The following is a 24,936-nucleotide window of genomic DNA, read 5'->3' as shown; positions in this document are numbered from 1 at the left end:
TTTAAACCCAGAGCTGTGTAACTCAGGCAGGACTTTTTCCTCTGTTTTACATCCTCAACGCAATCTGCCTGGCAGGAAAAAGAAGAGCTTGTAAGACCAACCAGAGCATCTTCATGTTTATTATTGGTTAGAAGGTATCCTGTGTGGTTCTAAGACCAAGGTTAAGAGTCTCTAGGGATTACCATTTGTATTGGATGTGAGGGGTGGTGTCCCCCAAATCAAATATTCTATCCTGTTGCCCCCACTAAGCATACTTGAATTGAACCACACACTCCAGTTTTGGTTCAAAAACATGGCCACTGTATCTCTGAGAAGATTTTTGGCAGAGCAGTGGTCTGCAGGTGCCCCAGCATCAGCTTACACAGGCATAACCCATTCTATGGAAGTGGCCTTGGAAAAGATACACTTTCAGAAAAACCAAGATAGTCAAGCTTCTTTGTTTTCAGATTAAGTACAAAGACTTCCACGCTCTCTACCCCTTCTTCTTTAACCCTAAAATTCCTTTCTCATTTTCTCAGAAATGATACGGATTATTTAATGTGCAAAGTATGAGATTTCCTGAGAGAGCCAATACTCTATAAAGCATAGATAAGATGACTTCATCACACTAAGTAAATAGAATGTTGCTGTGGCTCTTACTGAAGAAATCAACATCAAGTCAGGGATTTGAGTCTTTTCTAGTAACAAGTATGTACTTGGATTTTGAGTAATGGACTAGGTAAGGAATAGAAAAAGGTGACTTCTTGAATGCTTACCATGCTTGACAGGCATAACACACATTTAACATCTTTTCAGATAATCTCATGAGAAAATGATAACCCTGTTGTACAGAAGAGAAAACTTAGGCTCAGAGAGAACAAGCAGGTGGCCCTGAGACTCAGCTCATGAAGTGGCCGAGGCAGGTGTGAACCCAGCTCCTTTTACTCCTGTAAGCACTCTTTCCACCATACTGCCTTTATATGTGATTGTTCTCAAAGCTGGGTGCTGCCATGTTCCAACACTTTCATCCACTGAGAGAACGTAGACAGATCTTTAATATACTTGCAGGTGAACATTGTCAGCCGTTACGAAGCGCTGTCCTAATACGCTGCCCTAGATGGCTCCAGTTCTGCCCTTGTTTAATCGGTGTTTTAAGATGTAACTGTTGAAAATTTCTCTTGGGCTGTTTTCTGATCAGTTAATAAATAATTTCAACAATGAATTCTTAATAAAAAGAGACAAAGTACAAACAAAGCAGTGTAGTCTGCTCGTTATAGCAAGTTAGATGCTAATTGTGGCTTCTGACTGTACCGCCAGCTTTGGTAGCATATTGCCTAACTTATAATAAATAGTCAAAATATATTTAACTGACTGATTTTTGGTCCTAGCTTTTTCTATACAAAGTAGTTCTAACCTCAGCAATAAGTGGACTGGGACTTAACACTGATGGATATGATCAGATTTGAAAACCCTTCAGGATGTGGTCACAGGAAACCCTGTTGAGGTGATTTTGCTGCTGCTTGTATCAAACTGCCATGTGACCAGTGGGAGACACCTGGCAACAGTCAGTTCATTTGCAAGTTAGCAATAACAGTGTCTACTTCATAGGGTTGTTTTGGGGATTGGAAGGTTATGCAACCAGCTGCCTGGCCACAGGACCAACTATCAAAAAAGGTGACTATTATTACTTAATGTGATGTTGAATTATAGTATTCCTTTGGTTCATATTCTTCATATCCCTTGTTTATGCCTGAAATGTGAAAGGTCTTAGAAAGAAGTATATTCTGGAATCTTCTCATATTTGCATCTCTAGAAAAGAATCACTTACATAGTACTAAAGTAATATCCAGTACTAACAGCTTACTCTGTGCCCAGTACTCTTTTGAGAGTTTTTATGTTTATGGACTCACTTCATCCTCACAGCAGTCTTCTGAAAATGGGCATTCGCATTACCCCTATTTTACAGTTGATGAAACAGATAGAGTTTCAGTAACTTGCCAAAGGTCGGTCATGTGGCTGTTAGGTAGCAAAGCCAGAGTTGAACCCCAGCAGTGTGTGCCAGAATCCATGCTTCACTGCTGCAGTAAACGTAGCCAGACTTAATAGTCTTGTTTTTCTGATCTGTGCCTTTTCCTATGTAAGAAAACCCTTTCCTGTTTTTTCAGTACTGTCTTCTAAAAGGTTTAAAATTTGCTTTTCACATTTGCAGTTTAGTTGTTTGCCTAGAGTGAAGTGGAAATCTAATTTTGTGTTGTTATATGTGGATAGCCTAATATGTTGTCAGAGGCCATTGGAAAAGAGAACTTTTGAGTTGGTACGTTCACAACTCATGGCTAAGTCAGGCCTTTCCAGTACTAAGTGTTCAGGCCACCAACGTCTTTGTTCCCAGCTCAAAAGATACCGAGGGAGTCATCACAGCCCCTATCCTGTAATTCTGTAGTTCATTACATCTTTCTCTTTGCTCCTCTCCCTCTCCCCACCTGTCCTCTCCCAGTCTCTCCCTCTCTTCTCTCTCTCCTTCCCTTTTAAGAATAGTGCCTGGCAAAATCGGGAGGCATCACTGAGTAATCCAGTGATTCGTGGTTTCAAGTGCTAAACTACCCTCCTGCTGAAGCTGTGGGTTCGTTCTCTTTCTCAAGGCTGAGGACGGCAGGTTCTGTCAGCTGCCCTTTTGCAGGCACGTTGGTGATTGTCAGTGGCAGTCACACACTGGAAGGACATAGTGTGACTGAACAGTCCAGGTAGGACATAAGGCAGAGTAGACAATCTGGTTTATTTCTTTATTTACTGTGTAGGGAAATAAAATCACATCTAAACTGTGATCACTTGTAAATGATTGAAACTTTGTTTTCGTTTTGGTTTTTTTCAATTTTAGAGATGTAATCAAGCTTTGATTTTAGTCCCAAACCCATCTTTTTCAGCAGAATAATCAGTTTGTATCCTTCCACAGTAACAGCTAAACTTGATTTCCATATCAACTCTTCTTTAGACAACAGAATGCGTGTAAGTTGATAGTCAAATTAATAACAAAGAACCTAAGAAAAATAGACCCTGCATAGACTTGTAGTCTTAGATCTAGTGGTATTTCCTATTTGTTTTCCTTTTATATTGTCATAGACTTTGAGCTATTAGACATAAATGCACAATCAGGTTTATATTACATGCTATAGTTACAGGATTTGAAACCCCATTCACAAAGAAGATCGCACAGTGGGGACTCTGTACAGCCCAAGAGACTGAACCTAAGGCCCTGAGGGGAGTGCACGTCCAGGAGATTCCGTTGCATTTCTTCGCAACTTGGTTACCTGGAACCCTGGCTCGTCCTCCCTTCTGCTGCTTTTCCCTCTGGCCCTTTCGTGGCTTGTTAGCGTGGACCTAAAGATGAACAGGGCAGATGGAGAAGTGACACGAAACAGTTACTGTGCTAGTCCCTAATGATTCTGCATGTTCTTTTTCATTCGTGGAGGATAATGTCATTTTTGTTACTCATTTCAGTTTTAAATTATTTTTTGCTTTTATTTAAGTGTATAGTATTTCTCATTTGTTCATCTAGAAGGAAAATAATATTGTTTCTGTTCACATCAATAGTAATATACTGAACCCAGTAATGAACTAGATGTGTTTTAGAGTTAAAGATCAACATAACCCCTGCTCAGACCTCTGAGGAGTTTCAGCCAAGATGAAAAAAAGAGAATACGTCCTCTAGACTGACAGCATTTCATGAATATTTCAGATTTGGTGTATATTGTCAGTACAGAATGTAATTCAACCTTTTAAAACATGAGAGTAACCTATATACAATTCTTTCTAGCAAATTGCTACTGGTGACAAATTAGGGATGGGAACCAAGGAAAAGAGTGTGCTCTTAATCTCCAGGGTGGTAAACTTATAACCTGTCACTCTTACTGAGAATTTTTATTACCCTGAAGTGGTTATTTTATTATTTATTTCTCTTACTGCTCAGTCAAGAGCAGTTTCTAAAGCCTTCTTGCATGAGCCCTCCTCTGATTCACCACCACAAGCCACACCTTCCTGAAGGACTTTTTTCTCCTGAGTTAGGGAAACATGACCTCCCCTTAGCTTTGGCTAATGGCTTTGAAGTTTAATAGTTTAAGTTTTCAGATCTGACAGTTTGTCTTTTTCTTCAGTTCCCTGAAGTGATTGCTGACCCACACCAGAGGATGGTCATTGTATGTGTTTTGGAGTCCCTTGCCTAATAAAAATGTTTTACTGGATGGAGCACACAAAACTTAAGCATCAGAAGGCCTGAACTTAGTCATTGACTTTTTAATTGCTTACCTCTTACTATCCCTGTCCCTTACTGTTCATGTTATCTTGCCCAAGTTTATCACAGTTACTTGTGTTTGGGATTTTACTCTCAAGAGCATACCGCATTCTTCCTTGCCACTCTCAGCAGTACTGTCCCATTCTTACCTTCCCCTGTCTCCAGCTACCAGTTACGTGTCCGTATTAGAACAGGGAATGATGTCATCGCCGTTGACATGATTTGGATAAAAAGACACTGTGATAAAAGTTGAATTTTTATATCTAGCCACTAAAATTACCTATTCTTGCCAACATTTTCAGATGACCGTGATCTGAGAGCATAGATTGGAATACAGTGATGTCTGAATACTAAAGTGATTTTCATATAATTAAACTGAAATGCAGCTGTGCCTTGTTGTACATAGATATGCTTCTAAACAAAAGTGTGTGTGGAAAATGTTTGTGAATTAATTCATGCTTTAAACCCACTAGGGGAGCTGTGTTATTTAAAGAAATACTGTAATAAATACTCTAGCAAAGGAAGAAAACCCTCAGTTTACATCTTGTGCAAATCGTTTTTTCATGTATGTGTTTTACTTAAAGCAGAGTATATACATGTATGAGGACAGTATCTAAAAGGGAGCAGGGGCTTGTACAGGACAGGAGGAATTAGGTCAGCCGTCTGTGCTGAGATCTTAGAGTAGGTAAATTTTCAATACATTTTGGCCCATTGATTCTAGAGAGTGTCCTCTTGGGCTGCTTCTGACATCCACTTCTTGTTTTTATGCTAGATCGAGCGGTTGGAAGTAGGCAGCCTCGCCCAGACTTCCAGTGCAGTGGCCTCCAGCACCGATGGCAGCATCCACACAGACTCTGTGGATGGAACGCCAGACCCTCAGCGCACAAAGGCTGCTATTGCTCACCTGCAGCAGAAGATCCTGAAGCTCACAGAGCAGATCAAGATCGCGCAGACAGCCCGGGACGACAACGTTGCTGAGTACCTGAAGCTTGCCAACAGTGCAGACAAGCAGCAGGCTGCCCGTATCAAGCAGGTCTTTGAAAAGAAGAACCAGAAAGTCTGCCCAAACCATCCTCCAGCTCCAAAAGAAGCTTGAGCACTACCACAGAAAGCTCCGAGAGGTGGAGCAGAATGGGATCCCCCGGCAGCCAAAGGACGTCTTCAGGGACATGCACCAGGGTCTGAAGGATGTGGGAGCGAAGGTGACCGGCTTCAGTGAAGGTGTAGTGGACAGTGTCAAAGGTGGACTTTCCAGCTTCTCCCAGGCGACCCATTCAGCAGCAGGGGCTGTGGTTTCAAAGCCCAGAGAGATCGCCTCACTAATTCGGAATAAGTTTGGCAGTGCAGACAATATCCCTAACCTGAAGGACTCTTTAGAGGAAGGACAAGTGGATGATGGGGGGAAGGCTTTGGGAGTGATTTCAAACTTTCAGTCGAGCCCCAAATATGGTAGTGAGGAAGATTGTTCTAGTGCCACCTCAGGCTCAGTGGGAGCCAACAGTACCACTGGAGGCATCGCTGTAGGAGCGTCCAGCTCCAAAACAAACACCCTGGACATGCAGAGCTCAGGATTCGATGCACTACTGCATGAGATCCAGGAGATCCGGGAAACCCAGGCCAGACTGGAGGAATCCTTTGAGACCCTCAAGGAACATTATCAGAGGGACTATTCATTAATAATGCAGGCCTTACAGGAGGAGCGATATAGGTAAGTTATATGGAATTAAAATCCTAAATTACTTGTTTCGAGCTCCCCTCCCTTTGGATACTGGGGAGTGGCTTTAAAAGGCCTTTGTAGAGTGTCTTTCTCTGGAGTATTCAGAGCATGGGTATATGATGTTCTCATGAGTTCTTACCATAGAGAGCAAAATAGAGGCACGGCAAAGTTACATGTCTCCCAGGATCACACCCCAAAGGAGTGTTTTAGTCAGGGAGCGAGGATGCCTGGAGCCCTCCAGTCTTCGGCTTTCAGGCGAGGCCCAGGCGTCTAAGGCATTCCACCTGTTTACCTGTAATCACAGAGCCACAAACCACTGCAGCCTGTAGTTAAAACATGCTGACGTCAGCACATCTGCAGCCCTCTGAACTCTGTGGAAACATACAAAATCTATGAGCCTTGTAGATATTTGAGTTTAGACACACTTATCTGGTCAGTTCACACAGAAAGGTTAGACTGAAAATCAATCCAGATCAGCATGTCTGTTACCTGTATTATGAATTGGCAGATGTTTGAATGCTAGTGGACTTAAACATGAAATGGCTCTACAGTCGTTCAGAAATTCTCTCAAAGGACTAAATGCTTTGAGCCATGATCTGTGCTAAAGGCAGGAGCTTGTCTCTTCTCTGCGTTTCGTGCTGCACACTGTACCGGTAGTAAGCCCTTAGTTGTACTCCAAATGTATGTCCTTGCTCATTGTTTCCATCACATGCAGAAAAAAATAGTCCACGTGGAGTACTCATTCAGACCCTGCTTTGTCAGCCAGAGACCAGAGACAGGCCACCTCAGTGATACCCACCAAGGGCCAGTGCTACAGGAGCCACGGGTTAGGCCTTGAAAGACCTGGGTTCTGGTCCTGACCCAATTACTAGCTAGAGGATTCTGAAGCTTTTTTAAAGACTTTCCTTTGGGGCAGGGGGGATTAGGTTTCATTTATGCGTTTACTATTTTTTTTTAATGGCGGTACTGGGGATTGAACCCAGGACCTCGTGCGTGTTAAGCATGTGCTCTTCCAATGAGCTATATATATCCTTCCCCCTCCAGTTACTAACTAGAGAGCTAGAGGGAATCCTCAGTAGTTCTGCAATATTATCAAGGGTTGACCAGATGAACTCTTAAGGTCCCTTTACCTCTTTTTTGTTTTTAGTAATTTTTTTAAGTTTGTTTTTATGAGATAATCTCAGGGCCTGAAATAAACTGTTCATGCGTATCAGTTACCTCTGAGAGGAGTTAAAGCAGCAAGCTCTTTTCAGATGGTGAAGATGCTAATCAGTCATTCAGTCTTACCTCTTATCTTCACTCTTCTGTCCTTAAATTCTGACTTAAGACTTTAAGGGAGAAGAAAAGAGAAGTGAGTGTGGGAGATAAATGAAATTCTAAAATCAAGTACATTACTATTCTTATTTCAGTGTTTTATATATTCTTTAATATACTTAGAAGACAGTATCTAAAGCAGTGACAACCTAACAAATACTCAGATGTATTCTAAAAATAAAACACCTGGTCCCGTGTGCCGCCTAACTCCCAGGTTCAAATTCTAGTTCTGCCACTTACAAATCTTGAAAACTGGGAAAGTTTCTTAACTTCTCTTGCTTTCCTCATCTCTAATACAGCCCTTCATAAGGTTATTGTGACATTTAAAGGAAGTAATTTATGTAAAGCACATAGCTCAGTGCCTGGCCCTGTAAGTGCCTGATTGATGGTAGGGAGCAGCTGCTACTGCTGCTATGAAAATACCCACCACGGAACAGGGAGAACTGGGTGTTCCACAGTCAGTTGCTCAGAAAAACAACTGCCTGCTTTGACCCCTTTATTTTGAAAGAATAGCAGAACATTCCAGTTTTTAAATTCTTCCAGAGCCTAAAATTCGTATAGTTTAAGTCATCAAGTCAGATGTAGGCCAGAGGGAGAAAGGAAGGAAAAACAGGTCTCCCAAGGCCCACCTTTGTATCCATTTAAAATTATTCACAGACAGGACAGAACTTTAGCTCCTCATTATCACTTCATTAAAAGAATCAAGTCCAAGACGCTTATGATGTAATGAGAAGTGCATTTCTTTCACTTCACTTTGGGTTCTCTGTAGTACGTGAGTGATTAGTTTTATGGAATGAAGAGAGAATAAAGGAAACTGGTGAATTTTCAAAAACAGGGGGTTGAGGGGAAGGCATAATATAATATGTAATCTGACTTTTGTTAAATCACTGCAACTTGAGAATGGTCTTTCCTTAAAACAGAATCTTTTTTTTTTTTTAAGTCTTTTTCCCCCCAAGAAAAGCAGTTGAAAAGTCACAACTGTTTTACTCAACTATTTCATTGCACCAATATTTCCATATATAAAGCAGTTAGAGATTTCTCCTCCATTACGTATGTCTTTACACAATAAATATATTTATTTAATTTTGTCCATCTTTGAACTGTTTCACATAAGGGAGATTTTCCCCACAGGCTGTAGTTTATTCTTTTAAGCACAAAAACTTCTTACATTTTAAGCATTCTCGTACAATTTCTCTACCTTTTTTTTTTAACAGGTACATGGAACCTAATGTGATTAGAAATAGCATAAAACAGCAGTATTCTAGCTTAAAGTGGTTCTCTGAGGTCAGTGAGGGTGTAGGTTACATGCCTGTCCTAGGCAGCTTGACTTTTAAACTTCTGTTGTCTGCCTTTTTAGTTTGTCTTTTTCCTTTCCAGTCTTCTCCATGCTGTTAGTGAGCTGCCTGCTATAGCCTCCCTTTTACTCATTTCTATTTGTGCTCTGTTGTAGGCTTGGCTTTTTGCCTAGGAAGAAAGTAGGCTAGGGATGGACTTAAGGGACTCCTCTGTGACCAAGAAATCAGTTAATACGTACATGGCTGCTCTAAATGCATTTCTGCTTATTTTCTCTTCTTCAGTTTATTTCACTAACATCTGAAGGGAGACAGTGTTGCCGCTTGATGTTTAAATGAGCAGGAAGAGGACACGACCGCTGGCAGCGTCCACTAACCTAGTGCTAGATGCTTCACGTGCGTTTGCTAATCCTCACAAGGCCCTGCGGGTGGGGTGTATTACCCCATTCTACAGATAAGGAAATTGCAACCCAGCACTGTTTTAAATTTTGTCAAAGGTCACTCTGTAAGTGGTAAAGCCGGGAATCAACCCCATTTTATCTGGCTCCAAAGCCTGTGTTCTTTTCATACCAGGACAGGCTTTTCACCCAAACTCAGCCCTGAAATCTTAATAATTGACAGACTAGTCTATATTCTAGGTCTAAGAAGCATTAACTTCATTAGCTATGGGTATCAGGCCTTTTCTGGGTCAAAGTGTGTATTTCACTAAGAGTTGTCCCTGTTCTTAACATATTCTATGAAATTCTATGAACGCACAAGTGCTGGAAAGTTTTCTCAAGCTAGTCAAACAGTGCAGGTAGGTAATAGGGGACACCTACTTAAGGAGACCTCCACCCCCATCCTGATTTCCCTGTTTCCAGAGTCCCTTGTCAACATTGTCACTCACGTAATGTGCTGCCTGTTGGTCTCCACCCCGGTGAGTAGCACCAGGTAGCGCATTGCCCAAGACCGTCTACTGTGGACTACTCAGAAGCATTCAGTGTCCTGGGGAAGGCAGGCGCTCTCTTCACCCGCGTAATTGTGCCGTGACTGAAGGGTGCTTCTTCAGCTCCCACCTGCACGTAGCCCAGGAGGTCATTGTGGGAGAGCTTGGATCTGAGCTGCACCTCAGCCAGTAACTAGGTGTTCAGTCTGTGAGCTTTGCCCTGGACTCTCAGACATGTGGGATCATGTATTTTGAGAAGATAGGAGACAAGAATTAGACTTTTTTTTTTAATGATAGGATCTGTGCTGACTTCAGATTCTTCTTGTCCAGCTAGTCTCTTCATCTCATTAGAGTATTATTACACATTTGTTTGTGGCAACTGGGTTCACTTAGTAAGTACTTCCGAGGTAGCAGGGGCCCTCAGAGATCTAGTTCAATCTCCTCTGCAGATCAGTACACTGAAGCCCAGGAAGATAAAGTGACTTTTGCCAGGTCACACAATAAAATGGTTTTAACATGTATTTAATTTGCTACTGGAGGATAGTCCTGCTCCCAAAGTGGGTGCACTGTATTGAGCTACGGTAAGAAAAAGTTCAGCTGTGGCAAAATGCATTGAAAGTAGGAGAGAACTAGGAAAACACTGTATCAGGAGTTTTACAGCTTCCTTTTGTACTTTTTCCCTCAGGGAATCTGGCCCAGAGAACTCCGCAGTGTCACATAGGGCTAAAAGCCCTCCTGGTGTTGATGAGCAGTAATGCCATTTTGAAAGTTTCTATTTTAAGAGGATTACTGTACTTTAGATATCGGCTTCTGAGACTGTTTGTATTAAGCCCAGGGATATTTTAAATTGCACTGAGTCATAAGAGCAAAAATACAGAAGGAGGCAGTCACCATGAGCCGTCATCACATGAGGCAGAGCAGTCAGTAGCTAGGCGAACTCAATTAGGCACAGGCCATTGGAGTTGTAACTAAGAAATTGTTGTGTAAATGTAATTTTACTTTATTTTACTATCACTCTACATAAGACAGAGATATGATCACGTGTAGCTTATTTAAGCCCCTGTATTCCACCTGTTAGACTGTTTGTCAGCTGTAAATCTGAGCGTCTCCAGCAGATATGTAGACTAGGTTTGGACAGTAAGTTTGAAATAGAAACTGAAATATATTGAGTCAAATTAGCTTTTCATTTCTAAGAGAGAAAAAGCCCAACTGAGGAGTGTTCTTCTAAAGGATAAGACCTTCCACAAACAAGATTTGCAGGTAGGCTCTTCCCAGTTTAGCCACTGAAGAGGTAATGGAGCGGGAATGGAAGTGAAAGAAAACAAATTAATTACTTCACTTATTAATTGAGTTGGACAAGCCTGCTTTTGCCTGCCAGTTCTGGCACTTACTAGCTGTGTGATCCTATGTAACTCATCTGAGCCTCAGTTTCCTCTATAAATACAGAACAGTGACTTCTCTTTTCAGGGTTGTTGAGATTATCATGTGAGATCATGTATGTGGAAGCACCTAGCAGGTCTGAGGTGTGCTGCGATTTTAGGAAGCTGTCGTAACCAAGTCTCCCAATTGCCTAGAAAGCCCTGTTGCTTTTATTTATCCCTTCTCTGCTTTAGGCACCTGCTGTGCTCTGCCTCTAAGATAATGCACTGCCTACCCTGGAAGTCTGGGGGACTGGTTGTTAATTGGGGACTGATTCTGTGTTTTTCCTGTTTCAACTGAAGGCTAATTCAGTATTTCCTAACCTCTTTGGGGACTTCAGTACAAATGAGGTAACAAAAAGGTAAGGAGGGTTCAGCCAGGAATATACTCGAGCTTCCATTGCAGTCTTATCTCCTACCCCAGCTATGTCTGTCCATTCCGGTCAAGCACTGGCAGAAACTACTTAAGGTCTCTGGTCTGCATTTGGGAAATAAGACAGTAATCTGCATCCATAGTTGCCTGTTGGTGTCCACCCTGGGACCTAGTTCTTCCTGTTTCTCTCAGTACCTGTTCTACAAGGTTCTTCAGCCATCCTGTCCTAGTGACCTGTTGCCCAACTAAGGAAGCACCACTGGCTCTCAGAGATGGCTCCAGGCTTTTGAGCCACACCCAAAGGGTGCTGCATTAAGTGAAGCATTCCCAACCTATGCACTCACCGAAGTTTCTTGTTGGTCAGGAATTTGACCCAGAAGGGCCCTGGCTTATCTCTGATCTAGGAAGGTGATTACTGTGTTGACTAATCCAAAGAATGAAACTGGATCAATTTTACAACCATTTGGAATTTCCATTTTCCAAGACCAACATTCATTTATGAGTTGTAAACCTACAACAAAATCTAGATGTGTTTTAATGCTCTGTCGATAGAGCAGGTTTTACTTCTAGCAGGGAGAGTTTCATCTGCCCGCATGTGATACATAACCTACCTTAAAAAAAAATCTTACAACATCAGGCTTCCTGTTTACTAATAGTTAAGCTCAAGTCATGTTTAGGTGTCTCCGTTCCCTTTGAGTTGTAATGGAAGAACCTTTAAGTAAGAAGTCTCAAAATGAGATGATTAATCTCCTGCTACTTTGTATTGCAGATGGAATCAGAGGAAAAGCATGTGCTGGTCAAAATCATATCCTGGTAGGATCAGCACCCTCTCCACTTTACATCCAGAGAGTTTTCATTAGTGTCACATGAAGGAGTTGAAATCCTTTACAGGGAGTTTTTGGTTTTAAAAAATCACATGTAAAGGGCTGTACACAATTTACTTTTCCTTTTTTCCCTCTACTCTTTGGTTTGGTGTTAATATTTGATGAGAGATCAGAGGTGTTCTCTACGAATTCCCTACTTATCTGGCTTCTCCATTTTAGGATTCAAACAGGAAGTCAACACTAGCAAGTAAAGTAAGCAAAAGAGATTGTAATATTAATAAGGAGAGGAGTACAGAGTATTTTCTTCCTTTTGTTGTTCAGATTTTGCGTTAGGTTAATAATGCGGGGGGTGGGGGGTTAAAAAGGCAACAGTAAAACAAATCTAAAATAAAGGTGTGAGCCAAGTGGTTCAGGTGCCCCGTAGACCTCATTACACAACAGGGAGAAGTCGCAGCATTTTCCCTCAGTCTCCATTTATATATAGTTTCTTAGCTATATAACTATAGTCTCCATTTATTCATAGTTTCTTAATGATAAATTGAACTACTTCCCAGGGAGGAAGGAGGTGAGGATTAGTGTAGAAATGTCATAAATCTGAGTTCCTCCGAGGCAGACGCTGCACATAAAAAGGCGAAGTGGAGAGGGTAGTTATCATTGTTCTTGTTAGTTTCGGTGCTGATGTTTTGATGTTGTGATGCTTACGGTGATTAAGTAGATTAGATTGAACCCTAAATTCCTCTCCCACGCACACTCCTCCACCCAAAATAACACCACAGCATTTTTACTGGGCTCTTTGTGTTAGCCTGTTTACAGACTATAATTTCACACGTGGATTATGTAAGCCACACAGAGGCTGAAAAAACGTTTGACTGGAAATTGCTAAGCATGGTCAAGTTTGTGCTTTCAAGTTGCAGGTTGTGAGCTTGTGAAAAGAACTGAGAAACAAACTCCCATGGCCCAGGCGAACAAGTCAGGGAAGGTGTTTTAATAATGACAGGCCAGTGCAGTTCTTCAGGGTACTGAGGCAGCCCAGAAGACCTTCACTTCGAGACACCAGGGGCATCCTGCCAACCTCTTTGGTCGTCACATTTTTCAAAAGCCTCACAGTGTATGGCTTTCTCAGTTTCCTCCCTGAGGTTTCTCCCTGCAGCCTGGAGGTGCTTACCGTGGTACCCAAACACAACTGTCTGTGCGCGTGTAGTAGGGTTTCGGCTGCACAGTAGCAGCTGCAGCTTGTCTCTTCTTTCAGGAAGTCGTCATTCTCCAGGTGATTCCTAGGATTGAAGAGGGAAACAGTACTGGCGATTTTCAGGGTACGAATTCATGGGGCCGCTTCAACTGCGTCCTTTGTGGGATTTGCTTCACCCCTGAGTTCTGTAGCTTTGTGTCCTTGGCAAGTCTCCTAACCTGTATGTGTTTCATCGGTGGGGAAATGGAGCTCGTTCTACTTACCCAGATGCTACTTTGCTGTTTGACTACTTGTTAATAAAGTGCTGTCTGTGGGAACGATAGCTACATTTTCTCATTCAGGAGCACTCAGCGTGAGGAGATCTTGCTGTCAGTTCCCATGTAACTGTGAGTAAATGGTTCAGGGCCTGAAAGACTCATTTCCTGTAAGGGCTTTGATAATCCATGTAAGGATTAGCACTGTCTACTCAGCTCTTCCTGGAGATTGCCAAAGATCAGGTACAATTTACTTCAGAGACTTTCCCTCACACATATACAAAACACATGCCTTGAAAGGAAGTAGACAGGACAGTTTATCAATTTAAAGGACAGCTTGGAACAGGCCAGTGAATGGAACTAGTTGAATTACCTGGCGGATGAGCCAGGGAAAGGGCAGGAGCTGGCCCTCCTGATGAGAAAATGGGAGGGACTCGTGCCCAGAGCTGAGAAGAAATGAATGTGTGCCCAGCAAACCCACTCGTGTGATGTCTTAACAAAATAACATGAATATACTGGAAACAGTGTAGATTTCAGAATATATAAAGTTGGGAATGTAGAGATAGATGAAGAAATGGAAGATTAGAGGAACCAGAAGTAGGAAGCCGTGGAGCCACGGACACCTGAGAGCAGCCGACAAGCAGTCCTTCTGAGCCACCTCACTAGGGATTGTCAGAGGGAACCGGAGAATTGGAGAGTCCCAAAAGAGGAAAATGCAACCAGGTGTATCCTTGTCATGTATCTCTCCCACCGAGTACCTTTTTTGTGCCCGGCTTTGACATTTAGCTCCTATTTCACCTTCACAGTTGCCCTTTGGAGTAGATAGATTTCTTCTTAATCGATGACCAGGCTCGCTCACACCAGGGCATTGGAGAGCCAGCATTTGAATCCAAAACCTGGACTGAGTAGATATGTCAGCTGGTACAAACCATAGAACAGCATAAAAACACTTCTAAGTGAAAAAAAAAAAAGCAGAAGCAATGAGCTAACCTAACCAAGACCACACAGCTCATGAGAGGCAGAGCCAGGGCTCACCCAGGTGCTCCTGGCTGTCACACCTGTAATCTCTTTTGCACAGTGTGTATTATAAACTCCCTGCAGACTCAAAAAAATTGCACAGGGAGCACACATCCGCCTGCTGCTTAGAGTCTGCGTTTTACTCTGTTGTCATGTATCTTTCCATCTCTCCATCCCTCATCTGTTGTGTTCTTGATGAATTTCAAAGTAAACTGCAGACATCCATAACCTTTTTTATTGAGATATAATTCATATACAGTACAATTCACCCATTTAAAGTATGCAGATGAGGGGTTTTAGTATATTCACAGATACATGCAGTCATCACCATGATCATTTTCATCACTCTCCAGTCTTCTCAACCTTGCCCCAACCACTGGAAACCGTTAGTCTTTCTGTCTTTATAGATTTGCCTATTCTGAACATTTCACACGGAATCATAATTTGCAGTTGTTTCTTACTGGCATCTTTCACTTAACATAATATTTTCCAGGTTCATCCATATTGTAGCATGTGTCATTACTTCATTTCTTTTTCTTTCCAAATAAATAGACTACATTTTAAATATCCGTTCATCAGTTGATAGACATCGGGTTGTTTACGCGACTATCCCAGGCTTCACCACGCCCAGACAACACGTTTTCTTACAACACTGTGTTCCTCGTGTCACCCTCCCCCTCAGCAGTCGCTGTGGGACCATGTACTGTCTTTCCAGAAACCCTACTCGCTTTTTAAAGCCAGAGTTCCCTTTTTTTCTTCAACTTAGATCCACTATTCGGTTATCCCATACATTTCTGCATCCTGCCCTTTACTCGTGTTCTTTTCCCACCAGGAATCTCTGAGCTCACCCTTTAAAATTGGTCCTTAGATGCCCTGCCCAGGTCCCATCTTTGTGTAGAGTACACCTGGGTCCTAAGTGCTAGAGGTACAAGGTGAACAAAACCGTCCCTGCCGTCTCCCCATCTTTTACTCAGCCACAGCCACAGAAATGTCCCTAAAGTCTGCAAACTTTACACTTCCTGTGCCTTCTACTTTGAGACACTCTTCCCTCACATCTTTACAAGGCTCGTTCTTGTCATCACTCAAGTTTCAGCTTCATTATTGAAGAGCATTGAATGGCGAGGGAGGACGAGGCCTCCTTGACCTTACAGCGCACTCATCCCCCAGACACCCTGCTGGTCTTTTCTGGCTTACGTATCCATACCTGCAATCAGTACACCTGCAGTCAGTTGTCTTGGGGTTTCTGCCTTCCACCCCCGCTTAGCATGCAAACTCCTGAGGGCAGGCACCGTCCTGCTTACCACAGTATTCCCAGTAGTTTGAACATGGCTGGCAACAGCAGGCTCTCAGTACATGTTTGTTGACACTGTCCAGACACTGCTTGGCCATGAGGATATTGGGCTCTGAATCATGGCCATCCAGGTGAGTGACCTGCCCAGTGTCAGAATGAGCTACTAGTGACTGCTAGGAGGTCAGTTTTCACTTATGTGCTGTTTATCTTCTGATGAGACCTGCTTAATTTTACACTAGTAAAATTTTGCTTCTCGTATATGCTGCTCAGAGCTAAATCAGAACTGCCTCATTTAAAATGGGTGTAGTTCAGTGACAGAGCACATGCTTAGCATGCATGAGGTCCTGGATTCAATCCCCAGTACTTCCATTTAAAAATATAATAAAAAATTTAAAAATTGTAATTTAATAAAATAGAATGAATATGCTCAAAGCTAACTAGGGCTCCTGGCATCACTGCAAATACTGTGTGTTGAGAATAACATCGAAGAGCCATGTTTCTGCTATGATGTGGCCTTGTGACAGCCACATTATAGCACCTTAGTTCCAGGGACTGAGAGGTGTACCCACTAGCGTGCCCTGTTACCCCAGGCCACACATTTAATTTCTTTGTGCTTCTATTTTCTTCTTTTGCAGAATGGATTTTGGGGATTAGATATGAATAATACCAGGAAAAATACAGAATGCATAAAAGATTTAACTTTTCCCCTTTCTTAGATGTGAACGATTAGAAGAACAACTGAATGACCTGACAGAGCTCCACCAGAATGAAATCTTGAACTTGAAGCAGGAATTGGCCAGCATGGAAGAGAAGATTGCATATCAGTCCTATGAACGGGCCCGGGACATCCAGGTCAGCATGAAAGTCCAGGGGTAAAAGCAAAAGGCTAACGGGAAGCAGGATGGTGGTTGCCAGGGGGTGAGAGGGGTGCTGGTGGGGTAGGGAAGTTATTGTTTAATGGGTCCAGAGTTTCCCTTTCACAAGGTGAAAAGAGCTATGGAGATGGATGCTGGTGGTGTTTGTACAACATTACAAATGTATTTAATACCACTGAACTGTACACTTGAGAGTGGTTAAGGTGATAAATTTTATGTTATGTGTATTTCACCACAATAAAAAAAGAAAAAGAAAAGAATGAAGTGCTGGCACCTGCCTCAGTGTGGATGCATCTTGAAAACATGGTGCGCAGAGGAAGAAACCAGTCACAAAGGACCACGTATTGTATGATTCCCTTTACATGAAACGCCCAGAGTAAGCAAATCTTTAAAGACAGAAAATATATTATTAGTGGTGGTCAGGAACTGGGGGAAAGGGGAGTGACAGCTAATGGATAGGGGGTTCTTCCTGGGGTGATGAAAACGTTCTGAACTTTAATAGTAGTGATGGTTGCACAGATCGTGGATTTACTAAATGCCACTGAACTATATACTTTAAAATGATTCAAATGGTAAATTTTGTGTTGTATGTATTTTACCACAATAAAAAATATATGTTTAGGAAAAAATATGGGGAGGGTAGAGTACAAGAGAAGCTTACACCCAACTATAGTGCCGGCTCTTCAGATGAGGGCATTTTGCACAAGTCTGTCTACCGTTTGGAGCTGGTGAGTTGGTGTGCTTGCTTGGTTCTTGGCAAGTTTTCTTAGGATCACAGTCGTCTCAGCACATGGGAAAGTACATGCACTCCATCTGTTGGTTACCGCTTCAGGAGCTGCTCTGACGAGCCTCGGGGCCACCTTATTTGTCTTCTTCTACGCAGAGGGGTCTTCTGTCCTAGCTGCCAGACGCAGACCTTTTACAGGTGCATTACCAGGCAGTTTGCAAGAATAACACATGAGGCAGTGATGTTTCTGGTTAATAGTCCTGTGGTTTGATCTGAGAGAAAACAGAATATTTAACTTTTTATCATCCCACTTGGGAGGTGTTTCTAAGGAAACGGTAGTGTCACGTGCAGGCATCTTGAAATTAACTAGTTTTGGAGAAGGGACATGATCTAGGGAACTTTTATTGCAGCAGCCTGCAAGAATCAGGGGAATGTCTGGATCATTTGCCCAGTTGCCATCTTTTCTAGGCCCCGGAATTCTGTTTATGTTTTAGCTTTTTTCCCAAGATCGTTCTGGGCTGGGGTGTACCCACTGTATTCCCATTCTCTGGCTGAGCTTCAGTCTGAAGTTGCCTGGCCTTCACCTCAAATCTCAGGAAACCAGGACCCATTGAAACCAAGACCAAGAAAACCCAGGGCTCCCTCCACTGCTGAACTTTGGAAGGTATCTGACCATCACTAAGGAAATAGGTTCTGATGTGTGAATGTTAGGGTAACTTTCATATAATCTCATGGGTGAAGGTCATGACCTTGAGGGGAGCAGATCGCTAGAAATGTTTGGTCTCTCCAGTAGGGATCTCTGACATATCCATTCTATAAAATGCTAGGTAGCTGTTAAAAAGAACGTAGAGAGATCTCCAGGACTCACTGTTGAGTGAAAAAAGCAAGCTGTGGATCATTCCTGTAGTTAGATACTACCTGTATTAAGATAGAAAATTTTAAAATAACTCCATGCATATGCCTAGGCACATATTGTATAGACTTACAGACAAGTGAAAGGACGAACACACACCAAACTGACAGTGGCATCAAGGGCGGGGCTGGAATTAAGGACGATATCAAGAGAGACTGTGTGTCCCTGTTTGAAATTTTTTTGTTGAACAAGTATGTGTGTTCTTAATTAATTTAATAATTTAAAGTAATAATTTTTAAATGGAAAAAAAGAGAAACAATATCATATATTTGAAGTTTTGTTATTAAAACGTTTAAGACCAAATCAAATCGTAGCGACTGCTTCCTGTGAGCCGTCCTGCAGGAGTGCTGTGGAGGGCGATTCAGGCGAGTTACAGCCCCTTGAGTGGCGAGTTGTGCATTTGGCCTCTTACACTCAAGGCTCTGGCAGGTTTTCAGTCCCTGGTGTAGCTCCAGGTGCGTCCGGTTTGCCCAAGGGGCACGCCAGCCCCTCGGAGTGCCCGTGAGCAGAAGGCTTACCTGTCCCCTGTTCTGGCCCACAGGAGGCCCTGGAGGCATGCCAGACCCGCATCTCTAAGATGGAGCTGCAGCAGCAGCAGCAGCAGGTGGTGCAGCTGGAGGGGCTGGAGAACGCCACGGCGCGCAACCTGCTGGGCAAGCTCATCAACATCCTCCTGGCGCTCATGGCCGTCCTCCTGGTCTTCGTCTCCACGGTGGCCAACTGCGTGGTCCCGCTCATGAAGACGCGCAACAGGACGTTCAGCACTTTATTCCTTGTGGTCTTCATTGCCTTTCTCTGGAAGCACTGGGACGCCCTCTTCAGCTACGTGGAGCGGTTCTTTTCCTCCCCGAGGTGATGCTGGCCCCAGGAGGCCGTGCTCCCCACCATCTGGCCAGTGCACGCAGCGAGGACTCAGACAGCGACATACCTACTCTGAAGTTTTCTACAGCAACAAGAGAGTTGAGTGAATCTGTTTACATTTAGAATAATGTTTTTTTCTTCAAAAGACGCAATTGCAATAGTATTTTTTAGATTTTATCCAAGAAGTTTTTTGGGCAAAAATCTTGGATCATTTTTATGTAGCATGATTTTCCTTGGGATGCAGATCTTAAACAGTCCTTTAACATGAACCAACAATCTGGAGCACACCGAAGGGCATTCTAAATTGTGGCTTGAAGGACTGCACTAAAACCCGATTAGGGAAACCAGTTAAACCTAACACCCTGCCTTGTCTGGGCTCACCACCTCTCCCCTCCCAGACTAACTTTACTGTGAAGTCCTACCACATTCCATGTCTGAATTTCTGGATTCAGGGTGGATTTCCCTTGTCCGTGGATGAACACATGGATCTCCCTGGCTTTCTCACCCAAGTTGGCCACTCACGCTAACTCTGCAAGTGTGATCACTGTTGAACCTGGTCCCTTAACCTTTGCTGGGATACAGGAGTGAGAGCATCGTGCCCCAGAGGATCACTGCACAGCCCTACTACATACAGTATTTTGAAACAGCCCTCTAAATACTTAATTTTAAGCAAATCCCATGGCCGCACTTTTAAGGTTTTTTTAAATATGTGTATAGTCACCAATTTAAAAAACAAAAAAATCTGAACAGCATACTTGAAGAATGTAAACTCAGACTCTCAGTGCTTCCTTATGGTTTCTAATAGGATTTTTTATTGTTATTATTATTATTGGGTTTTTTTGGAAAGGGTTGGGAGGGTCTTTTATTTTTCCTTTAAAATAAAGAAGTGATGTTTTTAAATGAAGAAATGTGTGGATATTTAAGTGTGCTGCTCCCTCTTGTCTTGAAACAATTTGAGTGAAGGAAGACGTGCTGTAAATGCTGCCCTCTGACACCCCTGTCCTGAGACGCAGCTTAAACGCCCTCCTCTGGCTGCTGCTCCTGCTTTTTGGTGTCCTGCCACCCCCACACCACCACTCTCTGGGCTTGGCTTGGCTGGAGAGGAAAGGGGGAGGCTGTTTCCACAGACCAGCATGCTAGGATAGAAGTTTTTTTGCCCCAAGAATACGTTCACCCAGTGACTTTGGACTGCATTGTCTTTAGGAAAAATGGAGGCTATGTTATGAGAGTCATAACTAATTCCTTGCATTTTCTTAATTTATTTTTTAACACCCCCTAATTACTGAAACCAAAGTGATATGGAATTTTCTGTCTGCATTTTGGCCCCAGCATCCTTAATTTCAAAGCTTTATTCTGTCTCTCTGAGAGAATCAACTAAAGGCGATTCTCCCTAAAGAGCAGAAAGAGAATGTCAGGTTAGAAGGACCCAAGTTTGGGGTATAAAATGTTGTCAGCTTCCTATTCATCAAGACTGATATATTAACATGGCTGTGCTCAGTGGACATTTGTAGACGGTTTAGAAAAACGGACTGAGCCTTCTTACCCAGCCTATAACCAGCTCTACCGTCCTGGTGGACTTGGGGTTTTAGAGCATGTCTAGAAAGCTTGGTCAGTCTTTTCCTACTAACAGTGCTGAATCACAAATGCTGTTCCCTCTTGGCCTCCGTTCTGTACCAACAGCAAGAGGCACCTACTGTGCCCTGAAGAGAGTAGCAGAGCATGCTTGCCTGTCTCCCCCAGTCCAGGAGATTCTCCTGGAACGAGATTAGCATTGCCTTGTCTGTCTGAGAGGACGCTTTACAAGACAGCTCCAGCCTCCTGTGGCTGGGCAGGCCGGCCTTCTCAGAGTCTGCATGTTGTTTCCATAATCATTTTGATATTGTAACTCAGGTACCCCAGCCTTCACTCTATCCCCAGGTGACTGTAGTACACCTGTTAGCTCTGTTGACCTCTCAGAATCAGTGCCCAGAGAAGGGACCACAGGGGTGATTTTTCTTTTAAAAAAAAATAACTGGAACCAATTCCTATTCAGGCCCAAAACAAATTGTTCCCAAGCCTATGTATTTAAAATGTTAACTTTGCCTAGAAATAGTGCAGTGACTTTAGGCTGGAGTGCCAAGGGACCCCATGACCTTGTCAAGCCAGCAGTTTCTCCTAACTTTCTGCTTTACTTTAATCCCTCAGAGTGGGGAAGAGAGCCCCACCAAGTTATTGAAAAGATGCTCCAGCCACACCCTCCAATTTTTCTAAGATAGAACTTCTGAGTCCCCTGAACTGTGTGGAGGTCACTAAGTTTTGTGGGGCATTGGAAGTCGCTGCGGCCGATGGACTGAAGTTGTTCCCATTTGCCTTGGGACAGTTTCTATCAAAGGAGTGTTTTCACCTCTGGAAAGCTCCACGAGCTCCCAGCCAAACAGGCCCGCACTAACTCCCTCCTCCTCTCTCAGACTGTCCCAGGAAGGACCTCCGGGCTAGGTCAGGCACAGTGACGGCTCTCTGGCTTTCTGGTCCCTTGATTATTCACCAGGCCCCACAGTTGTCTGCATTTAATGCTGTCTGTAACCTTGCCTTGGTGTCATGCCTTCGGCCCACTTTGTGCTGCCCGCACCTGCTGCCTTTGAGTGTCTCTGCACTGCGGCTGTTTTTGGATTCTCTTGTCTGTTCAGAGCTCTTCTGCACCCTCGCCCTCATGGTTTAACAGTTCTGTGGGTGGAAACCTCGCTCTAATGCTTCTCCTCTTTTAAAGACTCCGTGCATTCCCTTTGAAATGAAGCATTCCTGGATCACTGTTAGTGCTGGTGTGTGAGGCTGGCTGTGGCTGCCTGGGTGGCTCCGTTCAGGTTGTAGAGTGACTAACACTCTACCTTCTTTCTGGTAATTGAAGGGCACTTCTGTCTGCTCCAATTTCAGTTCTTCGGAAATATACTCAGTGCATCCTAGCAAGGAAGGCTTTCGATTCCACTGCCTCCTTAAGAAGCAAAAGCAGGTTGAATTTTGTAACTTCGCTGGCTGGGTGGGATCTTCTCTCTCCCCTGTTGAGGTGAAAAGCCTGGTACCAAGAAAAACACAGATGGAGCCTTCCTTGCTAGCCATGTCGTAACAATGAGCATATTTTCATGTGGTCTTTGCTGCATTTGGTTTTGTTTTTGATCTCATATTCCTTTGAGGTACAGTCCAATGAGTCGCCGAACTCCAAGCGACTTCCAGTAAGGAGCTGCCTTTCAGCTTCAGAAAATATGCACCCTAAACAAAACCAAATACTATAACCAGAAAATTGGCACAGGTAAAATTAGGGTTCCCACCCCCAAATGAAACCGGGGATTTTGAACGTGGCTCTAAGAGTTAACACTTCTGTCTGTGTGTTGTGTATGCTAGGTGAAGTTACCCTCGGTAGGACTGACTACTAGACTGTAAGTGTGTTTTATCAACGTGTGTAAGAATAAAAACTCACTTGCACGAATTGAAAAGTACAGAAATGACACTTGTGAACGTGTGAACGTTAACACTGTAGCTGATAGATCTTAAGCTGCTAATTGTTGAGAGAGAATTACATTTATGTTTTGTCTGGTCGCTGCCGATTCTCAGCAGCACTTTTACTGTACATACAAATTGAAATAAAGACCTCAGCTATTAACGAGGTGGTTGGACTCGGGTTTATTTTGCTCTTTATTTTTGCATATTCGGTTTCCGATGACAAGTTTGTCGGTCTGAAAACTTTGCACTAGTTTGTGCATGAGAAACTCTGTGAGAGTGTGTGTGTGCGTGTGTGGGTGTGTGTGTAGCCAGTGTCTTGAAACCATAACTGATAGCTGGTAGCTGTCACTGTCTCCCTGGACTGTATACACATGGCTTCAGGCTGGCGCTTTGCCACCATTCCTTTAGGCTGGAAGATGAGACCGCCTTTGAGACCTTTGGAGGGAGTCCTCTAGAGGCAGTACCCCCCCACATTTAGCATCTGATGAGCCCAGATGGGCATAATGATCCCTGTCTGTTGTTACAAGGCTTTGTCAACGAACAAGTGTTATGAGTGTAAAAACTTACTTTGCAAAACATGTAACATGTGAAGTCCTACGTACACGAAAGAGTGATTTTCTAGCCTAGTTCCATCTATGGCTTTGTTACAGAGGTAGTAATTTATATGGTGGCTCCTTTAATCTCTGGAGGCCTCTGGAAGTCCAGAAGCGCTCACGTTGCCTTCGACAGGATGCCAGACAGGGTCTTGAGGACTTGGTCCTTCACAGGCCCAACCTGAGCGTCGCAGTGTTTGGGCCACTCTTCTGGCTTCCCAGCTCTGTCCCTCCTATCCCGCTTGTAAAATGGAGATACCACGCTCATCTTGATCCTACCTCGGGGGCCTTGTGAAAATAAGAGCCTTGGGTGGTTGGGAGGCTGCCTGGAAGAAGGTGTGACTCAGGAGCAAAGTTAAAAATGGTTGCAACAAATGCTGAATGCCATGCTCAAGACTTGCACCATGGGTACAAGAAGGCGTTGAGAGGTGTAGTGACCCAGCCTGTGCATAAAGACAGTCATAGGCCCCCTGCTCATGTCATCCAAGCCAGTCAGCTGGTTGAGGAAAGCTGTCCAGGGTGTTTGGCCTTTTGATCCTAGAATGGAGGGAGCTTAAATCTTCTTGATATCTGGGAAGTGAAGGTATGGAAGGCTCAGAGTTCATTCCATAAATATATATATGAAATCTTCGGCGTTTGAATTCTTTTTTTGCCTTTTTTTTTTTAAGTGGAGGCACTGGGGATTGAACCCAGGACCTCGTGCATGCTGAGCACGCGCTCTACCACTGAGCTACACCCAACCCCTGGCATTAGAATTCTTAAATCCTTCAGCAGGAGTACTTAGAAAGTTTATTCAGGTCTCTGCCTTAATGAATGCCTAAACTGTCCAAAGGAATATTCTTTTAGAAGACTTCATTTCAATAGTTAACGTGACTGTTAAAATGTACAGCAAGCCATGATGAAAATAATTGTTAACAACCACTATACCTTAGAAGTTTGTGAGGATTCGATGAGATAACTGTACGGCGCCTCACCCAGTCCCAGCTGCCATGGCCTCCACTGCAAGTGCGAGTTACAGGCCGGGAATTCCCTGAGGACAGGACTTGTCTCACTCATCCGGCTCCTGCCAGATTCTCTCACCCACGTCTCCCACTCTCACCTGATGGAGGGCCCAGCAGCCAGAATTTGGGCTGTCCCTGGCCGCTCTGGCTCTTGAGTTGGTTTGGGAAACCAAAGAAAGTGTGTGTCAAGAATACTCTGACCATAGAAACAGCAAAGGAGAGCGTCACAGCCACAGGGAAGGAAAACTGGCAAAGGGAGGCGCGAACACCGGGCCGAGGGGCTGAGAGATGACACTGGTGATGTCTTCGCCACACGCAGGGGAATTGTGTTCATGGCTCCTCAGCGCCTGGCATGGTGCGGGCACGTAGTGGGTGCTCTTTGAGAAGTGTAGTTTTTAACTTGCTACATAATCCCTATTCTGGGCCAGGCAGCGCCACTTGTTTCACTTCTGATTCTTAGAGTTGCTCTGGAAAGGAAACGGCATAATTCCCATGTTGTAGATGAAAACAAACTCAGATAGGGGTTTGGATTTTATCCTACGGGCAAGTTGTTTCACTAGTAAATGGGAAAGCACGATTTGGACTCTGAATCACACTGCTTTAAGCACTGGAAG

General features: G+C 43.5%; 1 protein-coding gene across 1 annotated transcript in view; it reads left to right on the top strand.

Annotated features, from left to right (window-relative positions):
- TMCC1 (transmembrane and coiled-coil domain family 1) overlaps window positions 1-22,888 on the top strand; it is a 135,548-nt gene extending 112,660 nt beyond the window's left edge. Inside the window, 4 exon segments of the mRNA XM_014555391.2 lie at window positions 5,037-5,318; window positions 5,320-5,972; window positions 16,595-16,730; window positions 18,935-22,888. Of these exon segments, the coding sequence (XP_014410877.2) occupies window positions 5,037-5,318; window positions 5,320-5,972; window positions 16,595-16,730; window positions 18,935-19,249 (1,386 nt within the window). The 3' untranslated portion in view covers window positions 19,250-22,888.
- The last annotated feature ends 2,048 nt before the right edge of the window (window positions 22,889-24,936 follow it).

The sequence above is a fragment of the Camelus ferus genome, chromosome 17, assembly GCF_009834535.1.
Source record: "Camelus ferus isolate YT-003-E chromosome 17, BCGSAC_Cfer_1.0, whole genome shotgun sequence".
Lineage (NCBI taxonomy): Eukaryota > Metazoa > Chordata > Mammalia > Artiodactyla > Camelidae > Camelus > Camelus ferus.
Note: the sequence above shows the minus strand (reverse complement) of the source record. Positions and strands in the feature narration are given on the sequence as shown.